A 12,447-nucleotide genomic window follows, 5' to 3' on the forward strand; every position below is an offset into this window, starting at 1 on the left:
TTGGCATATTTAAAAATGGACTGCACATAGCTATGGTCAGAGTAGTACAGCATAATTCTTCAATGCTCCTCTGGAGGATAGACTACATGACCAGACAGGTCATTTTTCATCTATTCTATTGGATAAACACATTAGCTGGATGTTTCCAACAAAACTATCAGCAGCAAAACAATTTAACCATGCTGGAATTAAATAGTGATAATTAGATCTCTGAGTTAATATTAAAATTAGATGCATGGAGGAAGTTAGCACTTCTGTGATGTTAGTTTCAGGCTATCTGCAGACTGAGGAAGCTGGCACTAGATTGGGTCACACTCAGCAGGTCATCTTTACAATTTACAAAACCTAGAGAGTTATTCAGAACACTGATAACCAGTAGAAATTAGATATCAGTCAGCCTCAAAAAATGTGGGCAATTTGCCTTTACTTATGACAATATATATTATTGTCATTGCTGTATAGTAATGTTTAGTAAGATAGCTTGTGAGCTTAGGCTACTCACATTTTTCATAAAAGTTTTCCAGTGAGAGTTAAGGAAAATATTTTCTGTGCCTTCACCTTCAAGAAAAAAAAATTCCAGCTAAAACAGAAGAGAGAAATAGTGTCTCCAGCCAATTAGGTCATGAAATCAACTGGACTTTATATTCACATGGAGTCTGGGACTGACCATAGACTGCTGCCACAAGTCAGGCAAAACAACAACTCTTTGATAAGAGACTCCATAAGAAGCATGCATGAAATACAACAACCACAGAAGCACATAGAGTAATGCTGAATAAAGCAGTGAAAGCTTTTTAATGCAGATTTTACTAGCAACCTAGTATTACACATTATAACTCAATAGCATCATTTTACAAATGGCACGTTAGTTACATTAGAGATTAGAAGCTTTGTTATTTAAATGGAAGTATAATTTTTTTTCTTTGTTTTTGGTTTGTTTTTTAATTTTTCTACAATATCTGGTAGATGAGCAGGAAAAAAAAGCCTAACCACTTTACCCTTAAATTCAGGTGAGCCAGTGAGCTGATGATTCTAGAGACACAAACCAGTCAAAGAAGAAAACATTAAAAATTATATAAGTGCTATTGTATTCTTCCATAAACCTATTCTGCATATTTGCCTACTAGAACAGTTTCATTCTGCAATATTTAAAATAGGTTTGAGACACTTTTATCCCATTTAGAGAAATACTTTGGGTGTAAAGCAGTAGGGATGTTGGTACATTTAACAAAATACAGCTAGTTTGGGGGCTGATCCTGCAAGCCGCTAAGCACCCCTTGTGAGCTGAGGTCATTCAGCTCTTCACAGGATCTGCTCTGCATCCTGCCGAGCTATGTTCTGGCTAACAATAACGAAGGGTCCTTCAGCTTCCATTGAAATCAACAGCAAGACCCCGTTGACTGTAATGGGAGTTGAATCAGTCCCTCTATTTGTGTGAGGATCTGACCTTATTCTAATATGCTAAAACATTGTTTTAAAAGCTCAATATTTCTGACTTCTTAGATTTGAAAAAAAAGTTTTAAATATACCATAACATAAATGAAAGTGATTTTATAAAGTGAATAGTCTGTAGCTCTATGATTTTAGAAAACAACGCTGCTTCACAGAACCAAAGTATAACTTTTGCTATACTCTCATCTAGACACTATCAAGTACGCATTTTAGGATAAAAATTTGGCCTACTGTACCATAAAACTTTCCCTCTGGATTCTATATTCTTGTTGATTTATATTTACAACCACCAAGAGAATTTTTAAAACAAGTTTGCCAAATCACAGTAAGCTTGTACAGAAGGTTTGGCTTGTGTTTGCTGTTTATTTTCAGCAGCAGTGAACTAGTACTGGGCGTAATAATGCCGTTTTTACTTGGACAAAACTCCAATGGGAAGACTCATTGGAAGTTTTGCCCAAGAAAAGACTGCAGGGTGAGACCCGTTATTCTCAAAGTCATGCTGGGATAAACAGGAAAGTAAACAAGAGTTCTGTTAATCTCAACCTCCATTAGAAACAGGATGGAAATGCCCATGGTTCCTAAATGGAACAGAATGAAATGGAGGAGAAAACTACTTTGTTTATAAGCGTATTACAAAAGCAAAGAGGGAGAAGGAAAAATTAACTCTAAAGACTAACTTCTGCAATTACTCTTCTGCAGCCCCACTCGGTTCAGCAATGCTGCACTGTTATGCTTTGGAGCATCCCTATGGCTCATAATTTACTGCAGTTAGAACTCAGGTGCTAGGGCTGTGCTCCAGCACGATGACAGAGAGCAAGGCCTTTAACTGATGGTTTAACAATATTGTGCAACAAACCATGAGGGAACAGACCTAAGAATTTATATGCATTTCTGTTGCCTAGGTTTTTTGGGTTCTTTACCAATGCACCCAATGGACTGGAAAAGAGGAACGAACTTTTTTGACCTCTCACATTACAGATGACTACACAAAACCTATGTGTGATCTACAGCTCATATGACATTTTGAGATCAGGTGTAAAGTGGGTGCACTACTCTCTTACAGCAAAGATCAATCTGCTGCTATATTATAATACACAGGTTCAATTTCATTCTCCTATCTAGGTTTCGGGTTTTATATTATGCATATGACACATCATTCGATAGCTGTTTACATGACATTTCAGCAGCAATCATAGGTTAATGGCCATTCTTTAATTTTACTCAACGAAGAGTCAGTCAAAAAACAGAACACTGAATGTCAAAGAAGCCAGACAATACTAACTGCTTCAAGCACTCATTTTAAGGCTGGAACCAGAAGGCAGGAATTATGGACTAAATAAATTTTCTACTATTAGGCAAAGAGAGGGGTGAAGGGCGAGAAAAGCCTGTTAAATGTGTCCATAAAGCTTTGTAAGGAGAAGAGCACAGGCTTCCTTGCATACTTTCCCTGTCCCCAACACCATGGAAAGCCCCTCTGCATGAACCCTTCTGAGATGAACGTTCTTCAGCATGTTGTAATAATAAACAAAGAGACGAGGGTCCAACCAAATATAAATTGTGTACACAACCATAGTCATTTCACAATACAAAGACAAATCAGAGAAGAGCTATTGTACGGTATATTAGCGAGAACTACAGTGACGTGGGGATAAAGAAGTCATGGTAAGTATGATATTATAAGAATGTTACACTACCGCTTACCGTACAGAGTATGTGATCATTTTCCAATGTACCTGCCCAAAAGTTAGTCATCTAAATTGATATTGAGGCACATAACAAATTAGCCTGGTTTTCAGAGGTGCTGAGCCCTCTCTGCTCCCATTGACAATATGGATTTAAGTATATAACTTGGATAACTTTACCTATGCTTTACAGGATATTCAATTTGGGGTGGATATTTTTTTCTAACCTAAAAATGTTCTTTAAAATATTATTAAAGAACTACAAATATAATCGTTACATATTTAAATTTAATACAAAAAAGTCTTGTGTTATAATCTGATTTTGAGGTAAATTAAGTGCTATGAAACTCTTAAATATTCCCTTGCATTAGTGGCTCAGCCTAAAACAATGTTTAAAATAATTTATAAAGCTTTCTTTTCATTTACAAAATTTTTATAAAAGTCATTTCATATTTAAATTCATTTCTCTGTCATACATTCTAGATTTCTCTTATGTATTATACATTTTATTTGAACATTGTCAATGTACAGGAGAAAAAAGGATTGTATTTGTAATTTCACTGTTTTTAAAGCATCCTACAAAATACAAGATATGTCACACACTAGGTGAAGAAAGATTGTTCCACTTTTAAACTTTTAAACAATTATAGTAATATTATAGTAATATTCATGATATTTTGGTGCTCTGATTATTATAACAAGACAGGATATCACCATATTGAGAAAGAACTGTGGTCCAGTCTTAAGCATTTGACTGGGAGGAAGGAATTCCCAAGCTTTCTCCCTCGATGGCCATGGGCAAATCATTTAACTTCTCTGCCTCAGATTTCTCCACAAGTAAAATTAAAATAATTCTTACTTAGCAAGGGTGCCTTTTAAAATGTCAACATTCACCCACATGGTTTTATCTAAGATTATTACAGCATTTCCTATAGTTAGAATAGGTCTTCTCATTCCTACTTGATCTATAACAAAAGGAACCTCCATACTGGGAGGTAAGTCCCTTCTTGTAACTGCTTGAAGAGTCCTGAGTTCCTAAAGATGTGAGTTTCATGCACTTTTCCTGGCAATCCCACGTTGATATCACTGAAACGTCCCTTGTGGTCCACCAGTGCTTGCAGCACCATTGAGAAGTACCCCTTGCAGTTTATATACTGGTTGACAAGGTGGGCCGGTGCCACGATACAGATATGTGTTCCGTCTATTGTCCCACCACAGTTAGGGAACCCCATTGCAGCAAAGCCATCCAGTATGACCTGCACATTTCCCAGAGTCACTACCCTTGATAGCAGAACGTCAGTGATTGCATTGGCTACTTGGATCACAGCAGCCCCACAGTAGACTTGCCCACTCCAAACTGATTCCCGACTGACCAGTAGCAGTTAGGCGTTGCAAGCTTCCACAGAGCTATCGCCACTCGCTTCTCAACTGTCAGGACAGCTCTCATCTTGGTATTCCTGCGCTTCAGGGTGGGGGAAAGCAACTCACAAAGTTCAAGGAAAGTGGTCTTACTTATGCGAAAGTTTTGCAGCCGCTGTGAATCATCCCATACCTGCAACACTGTGCAGTCCCACCAGTCTGTGCTTGTTTGCCAGGCCCAGAATTGCCATTCCACTGTATCAACCAGTCCCACTGCCACCATGATGTCCCATCTGCCACAGCCCATGCTTTCAGGAACGTCTGTGTCCATGTCTTCATCACAATCGTCCTCATGCTGGCGTCTCTTAGCCTGGTCCTGCACATATTTCAGGATAATGCACGAGGTGTTTACAATGCTCACAACAGTAGTGGTGAGCTGAGCGGGCTCCATGCTTGCTGTGGTATGGCGTCTGCATGGGTAATCCAGGAAAAAAGGCACGAAACGATTGTCTGTGTTGCTTTCATGGAGGGAGGGAGGGATGACTGATGACATGTACCCAAAACCACCCTCAAAAATGTTTTTGCCCCATCAGGCATTCGGAGCTTAACCCGGAATTCCAATGGGCAGCGGAGACTGCAGGAACTGTGGGATAGCTACCCACAGTGCATCGCTCCGTAAGTTGATGCTAGCCACGGTAGTGAGGACACACTCCGCTGATTTAATGTGCTTAGTGGAGACATACACAATTGACTGTATAAAATCAATTTCTAAAAAACAGACTTCTATAAAATCGACCTAACTTTGTAGTGTAGCCATACCCTAAATCGCACAAGATTTATAAGACCTTCATTTTAGCTCGTTGGGCAAATTTGTGTTTGCATGAGATATCTCAGTATTTCACAGTAAGGCTTATGAGGTTCCCCTAGTAACTGACAATATTGAGCATCACTGCTGGATACAATGGGACTGATCCTCAGCTGGCATAAATTGTCTCTGCTCCATTCCCTTCCATTGACTTCAACTGGTTTACACCAAGTGACAATCTGCCCCTCTGTCTTTTCATTCCATGTTAGTTGCTGTGGGCCAGACTGTGATAGTCTCACTCATGTTTGCCAGTTCCATAATCCCATCGATTTCAAGGATACGTCACATGGAGAAAGGTTTTATATAATGCGTGAAATCCTGGCCCCATTGAAGTCAATGTGAGTTTGCCATTGACTTCAATGGGGCCAGGATGTCACTCAGTGTGAGTCTTTTTCTTAGCGTATGTGCAATTGCGCAACATGTCTCAGGTGGCACGTGACCAGGATTCATCACCGAATTTGGTCCGCTGGTTGGATCATTAGCTTCCCCAGCATGGGCCATGTACTGACGGGGAATGTGATGTGAAACACATCAGTGTGTAGCTAGATCACATTCTAATCTGAGATGATACATATCATAGTTATGATTTTAAAAATCTCACAAATAGCTTTAAGAAATTGCACAGCTCAAATATGTAGATAATTTTAAACATCTCAGCAACAAAGAAAAGGGAAAGAAGTTATTCAAATCTGGATCAGAAAACAATATGGAAATTGCCATTAAATGGCAGGCAAGTAAGGGCATTCAAATTGCAACAGAAACGAATGTATCTCATGAATCAAAATGCTGTATTCTATAATGATATGCACAAAGCTCCCCTTCTTCCCCACTGCATTCACTTCTTGCTAAGGTCTCAAGAGCTCTCTGTATTTCACTATGAAGCTAAATTCTGAACCAGTTTCATAATTGCCTGAAGGATACAGGGAAGTGGTAGCAACATATTAACTACATCAAGAGACATAAAATACAAGTGCCATGCTGATATTAGCAAAATGCTAGTCATTGTCTGTAAAAGAACCCTTCGTATTTTAATAGTTAACCCATCCTAATATTTAGAAATTAGATTTAAAGAGAAGTAAAGGATATAACAAATTAGAAGTATTTGGGGAAACATTACCCTTCCTATAAACAACGAATCGCAGCTATTATATCACACTAGCAATTTCTCTGGGACTTTATCCTACTCCTTTTAATCAAGTTCATTTGAAGCTGACCAAAGCCCTAAATGCTCTACATTAATGCCATATCACATAACATTATGCAGTATGGAAATTTTAGTATGTTTGAACCCTTTTGCAGCAACCTATTTATTTTAATTGCACTTAGCAATTATGGAACTACCAATACATTAGTGAGGTCTGATGGAGATGCTAGATGTGTACAAGCATTCTTCAGCTATGTTAATATAAGGATAAGCAACTGTGATACAAAGTGACACGTTAAAAGAATCTCCCCCTAACCCCCCCCCCCGGGTTAGTATAGGGATAGTATTCTCAGCTGCATTTAAGATCTTCTTGCACTGGTAAACATGAAGGAATTATGAGGAATTTTTATTGTGAGTAAGTCATAAAATACAGTTTTTTGGCCATACTTAGAAAATAAGCAAACATACAATTTCACTTATGATGTTGCAAGCTCATATAATCTCAGTCTTACCACTCCTTTGATCAAGCCTGTGCAAATATCTGAGTGAGTGAAAATCATATTGCAAGAAGAATGTGTGATGAGGCCAATTCCTTAATATAAACATAGTCAACGCTCTTAGTAGGGAAAAATACCAAAAATAGGTAGTTAACTCTTTTGGGTATTCTCGCACTGAAGATCAAGCATTCATTTTTTTAATTTAAAAAGTGTTACTGTATATAAACTGAACAGTACCAGAATGCCTACAATCTATAGATATACATATTTATGTTTTGTGAACAAGACTGTATACATTCAATTAATCTCAGTTTGAGAGACCTATGGCACTCTAGATATCACAGAGTTGAGAAGCAATTTAGATTCAGTAAAGTATATCATTCAACTATACATTTTACAAATATTTTTTCACAAGTTCATCAACAAAAATTCCTGCTCGGTTTTAAAATGAGGAAGAGTCAGTTTAATACAATGTGTTATTAATGCATCAGATGAAAATTATGTGATGCATCTGCAGTTTTCAAGCATTTAATGATTTGAAAATGCTGATAATCAAAGACACATTCAAGTGCATTGCTTCAATTTGAAGTGTACTGTACCATATCCGAGCTACTAAATATTTCAATGCTAATGCTAACATTGTGATTCTCTGACTTCGGCTCTCTAACATGTTATCATTCTTCTGATATCAGGGATATCCAAACTTTGTGAAAAGAACCACATCAACAAGTTACCAGGAGACTAAGAGCCACATGTAGTTTAGACAGAAGGTATATAGACCCAAAATTTTCAAACTTGGGCTCCTAAATCTGTACTTAGACATCTAGATAAGAGGTCTGGTTTTCAAAGGCCATATTTTCAAAATGAAAAATTAATGCACATCTCCATAACATTTGTGTGTTCTTGTATTTTCCTTCGTAGAACAATTGCTGCAGGTTTTTATAGGGCTACCCATCTCTGGAAACTCAGTGCATTCCACAGAAAGGCACACACTTTTTTTAATATCTACGAATTTTAATGTTGTCTGCTATTTGTTTGAATTCCCTGACAATAAACGCCTGAAGTTGATCACCTTTCTCTTTGCTCTGTGATTAGAGAGAGGGAGCAGTAGCAGGCAGCTGCTCTCCTGGGGGCACACTTTGGACACACCTATATTACACGGAGGGGAGTACACTAACATTCATATGCCATGCCAACCATATGGAAAGTCCTTACCAAACATTCCTCTTTTCAAGTATTGTGATCACATGGTTGAATGGCAAGGGAAGTTACGTGCAGCCTTTTAAGTAAGATACCATCCCAACAGATACAGCTGGATTGACAACTAAAGACCTGGTCCTTGTCTTCAGCAGAACAGTTTGCAGGATCAGGTCCTAAATGATAATATAATGGTATATACTGTTCACTTCTTAGCATATAAATCACAGCTACGATTGTTAAACTGAAGGGGAAAGCACCTGAAAGACAAAATAATCTAGTTAGACAAGGCAAGGTTTCGCCCTCTTGTGTTGTTTGGCTTTGCATTGGTTCTTCTATTTCTATTCACAGCTTCCAGTGAGGAAATTTCCTTCTCAGGAGTCTAATTCCTCCATCACTTCCATGACAATAGTTCGAGGGCCAGTCAGAATGAGATTGCTCACTGTCCTGTAGTCCACATGGAGAACATTGAGTCCATTCACAGAAACCACAAACTGACAGACCTACAGAGAAAAGAAAACGGATGTATTACAATTGCGGTGGACATAGGCTTCTCTTTGTGGTAGCAGATGCTGCAATATTGACACTGTATTCTACTCAATCGGTTCATTTCTCCAGTGGGTAAAATTCATACATTTTTTCATATCTGCTGATACCCTGCCAATAAATAACGAGTAAATAAATGAAAAATAAAATAATAATAATAATACCTCACTGAAAGAGTTCAAATACACCAATATGCAAGGAGTTAATTCCCCGTGTAACTCACTTGCTTCTTATGTCTGAAAAGGTTAAAAGGGATAGGTAATGAGGCAGGCTCCTGAATGACTATTTAATCAGATGCTAAGTACCTAAGAATCCGATCCAAAGCTCATTGACTCTTTCCATTGACTTCTGTGGGCATTAGATCAGGCCCTACACTGGAAAGTCAATGAAGAAATAACAGAGGATAACAGCAATTAGTTCAATTCTGATAACTACGGAGACTCGGGCATTTAGACACTATCGTGTTGGATACTGAACCTGACCAGAACCAGCCAAGGCAAACCAGAATGATAAGCCTGTTATGCTTATACTTCTCCCTCCCTGGGTCTTTTTGTCCATAGGAATAATTTTTTTTTGTATGAAAACAGACAAGAGCTACATTTGGCACACATAAGAGTTCTATTGTTTTGAAGGATTCCACCACTTAAAGGTTAATTTCCAATTATAGATGTTAGGAATATCACTGGAAACGGCATGATCTTTCAAAAATGTAAGAATTTTTAACTACTCCTACTGTATCATTCAATTTTTCATATAATACCATGATTCACCTGGTGCTTTACATATCTATAGGACAATAAGACTCTGAACCCAAGCAGTCTACAGTCTAAAGCCCTGATTAGTGCTGTTGAAATCAATAGCACTCATAGAAGTCAAATTAAATACGTGCATATGTGTTTGCCTATGGGCATAGAATCAGGGCCTAAAAGTGAAACCCTAATCCCATTGAAGTCAATGGCAAAGATTTCACCCTAAGAGACCAGTTCTGTGAGATGCTAAGTACCTATAATCAATGAGAGTTAAAGTCACTTAGCACTAGCGTTAGTCAGAAAGTGCCAGTTATTTTTTTTTTGCAGGAAATTTTTAGAAAAACTTTTTTTTTAGATTTCCTGAAAACATTTTTCAGATTTTCCTCAAAAAACTGACCATTTTGAGGAAGTGAAACATTTTCAGCTACAAATTTATTTATTTTTGTTTTTTTAATCAAACAAAATGAACATTTTCAATGAAAAATTGCCACTTTCTGTCAAATAATGTTCGGATGCAAAATATTTGACCAGATGCATTTAACACGTAAAAGAGTCAGACAGAATCACCCAGAAATGAGGAGGCCATGCCATTCATGCATGCTAAAAAGGCCAGAACTGTGGATTGGAAGAAAAAGACAATGTTATTCATTCCCCAGTGAAATGCAGCCACCTCTGAGTCTACTCAAAGTATTTTATAAAGTCATAATGTTTATAGTTTTTGTATCAATGTTTTTTTAGGTATTGCATTACCTTTTTTTTTGTTACTGTAAGTAAAATAATTGTCACAGGAATGTCTCATGAAAAGAATACTTTCATTGCGAATCTACCTTATTCATAACTGATAATGAGTTCACATTAAACCCACTTTAACTGTGAAAGATGTTTATATTCTAATCTGTTGTGGTTTAGGGAGGCAATGTGATATAATAGTTAGAACAGAGAACTGGGAAATAGGGTACCTCATTTATATTACTGTTTTTCCCACTGAGTCTTTGTGACTTTACCTAAGTCACTTAACTTCCGTGCCTCAATATCCCTTGCAGCAAAATGGGTATCTCATGGGGCTGTTGTTTGTACAGTATTTTTATATTTTATTTTATATTATTCATTGAAAGGTTTTATAAAAATCCAAAGTATTAATAAAAAGAACAGGAGTACTTGTGGCAACCTTAGAGACGAACAAATTTATATGAACATAAGCTTTCGTGGGCTACAGTGTTAATGTATTAATGTGGCTCTCAAATCTCATGAACAGTATGGCCTCTGTGATTTCATCTTAGGGTGACCAGACAGCAAGTGTGAAAAATCGGGATCGGGGAGGAGGGTTGTCATAAATAAAAAGGGAAGGGAAGCCACCTTTCTGTATACAGAACTATAAAATCCCTCCTGGCCAGAGGCAAAACCCTTTCACCTGTAAAGGGTTAAAAAGCTAAGATAACCTCGCTGGCACCTGACCAAAATGACCAATGAGGAGACAAGATACTTTCAAAGCTGGAGGTGGGGGGACAAAGAGTCTGTCTGTCTGTGTGATGCTTTTGCCGGGAACAGAACAGGAATGGAGTATTAGAACTTGTTAGTAAGTAATCTAGCTAGAAATGTGTTAGATTTCCTTTTGTTTAAATGGCTGGTAAATAAGCTGTGCTGAATGGAATGTATATTCCTGTTTTTGTGTCTTTTTGTAATTTAAGGTTTTGCCTAGAAGGATTCTCTATGTTTTGAATCTGATTACCCTGTAAGGTATTTACCATCCTGATTTTACAGAGGTGATTCTTTTACTTTTTCTTTAATTAAAATTCTTCTTTTAAGATCCTGATTGCTTTTTCATTGTTCTTAAGATCCAAGGGTTTGGGTCTGTGTTCATCTATGCAAATTGGTGAGGATTTTTATCAAGCCTTCCAAGGAAAGGGGGTGTAGGACTTGGGGGAATATCTGGGGGGGAAAGACATCTCCAAGTGGGCTCTTTCCCTGTTCTTTGTTTAACACGCTTGGTGGTGGCAGCATAGGGTTCAAGGACAAGGCAAAGTTTGTACCTTGAGGAAGTTTTTAACCTAAGCTGGTAAGAATAAGCTTAGGGGATCTTTCATGCAGGTCCCCACATCTGTACCCTAGAGTTCAGAGTGGGGAAGGAAACTTGACGGGGTAATAGGAACCTATATAAGAAAAAGACCCCAAAATCAGGACTGTCCCTATAAAATTATGAATTCTGGTCACCCTATTTCATCTTCACTCTTCAGACCCTGTGTGCCATTACAGGAACAGCAGCAGACATCTCTAACGTCAGGCTAGATCTTTCTCCCTATCTCACCCCCCCAAACTCTTCAGTGCATTCCAGGGTGGGGACACCTGGAATTCAGCCTTGCTAGTAGCCTGGACAGTCAGCAAAGTGGGATGATGATTCTACTGGAGTTTTGATGATAATATGCCTAGATGGTATGTGCTTTGTCAAGAAGTCACAACATGGACAAGACCACTGCCTTCAATTTTATTAAAGAAAAAAAGGGGAGGGGAGAAAAGCCCCTGGGGGGAACTGAACCGTTTTACAACAAGGGAACTATTATTCTGCTGTCTTCCAGTTTCTAAAAAATATTGTTGTTCAATTTCTGAAATGTTGACTAAAATATTGCATGACAGTTGCTGACAAGGGGCTTAACGAACGGGCTAGCACCTTGCTTGCTAGATTTCTCACTTGCCATATTAGGCCTGGTGAACACAAAGATCTTGTACCAGTATAACTATGGCAGTTAGGGATGTGATTTTAACCAAAATAATAACAGTATAACCTCTAATGTGCATGCAGACATACCAGTATAAAGGTGCCTTATACCAATATAGTTTATTTCCTTTCCCATATGGGAATAAGCTATAACTGGTATAAGCACATTTATATTGGTATAACTGCATCCACATCAGGGAGTTGTGCTACTTTAACTCTACCAGCATAGTACTACACAGAACC

At 38.0% G+C, this 12,447-nt stretch overlaps 1 protein-coding gene across 1 annotated transcript in view; it reads right to left on the bottom strand.

Annotated features, from left to right (window-relative positions):
- Positions 1-2,991: 2,991 nt before the first annotated feature.
- Positions 2,992-12,447, bottom strand: part of DEPTOR (DEP domain containing MTOR interacting protein) — a 138,205-nt gene continuing 128,749 nt past the window's right edge. Inside the window, 1 exon segment of the mRNA XM_043507402.1 lies at positions 2,992-8,699. Within this exon segment, the coding sequence (XP_043363337.1) occupies positions 8,571-8,699 (129 nt within the window). The 3' untranslated portion in view covers positions 2,992-8,570.

Source organism: Dermochelys coriacea, chromosome 2, assembly GCF_009764565.3.
Source record: "Dermochelys coriacea isolate rDerCor1 chromosome 2, rDerCor1.pri.v4, whole genome shotgun sequence".
NCBI classification, from domain to species: domain Eukaryota; kingdom Metazoa; phylum Chordata; order Testudines; family Dermochelyidae; genus Dermochelys; species Dermochelys coriacea.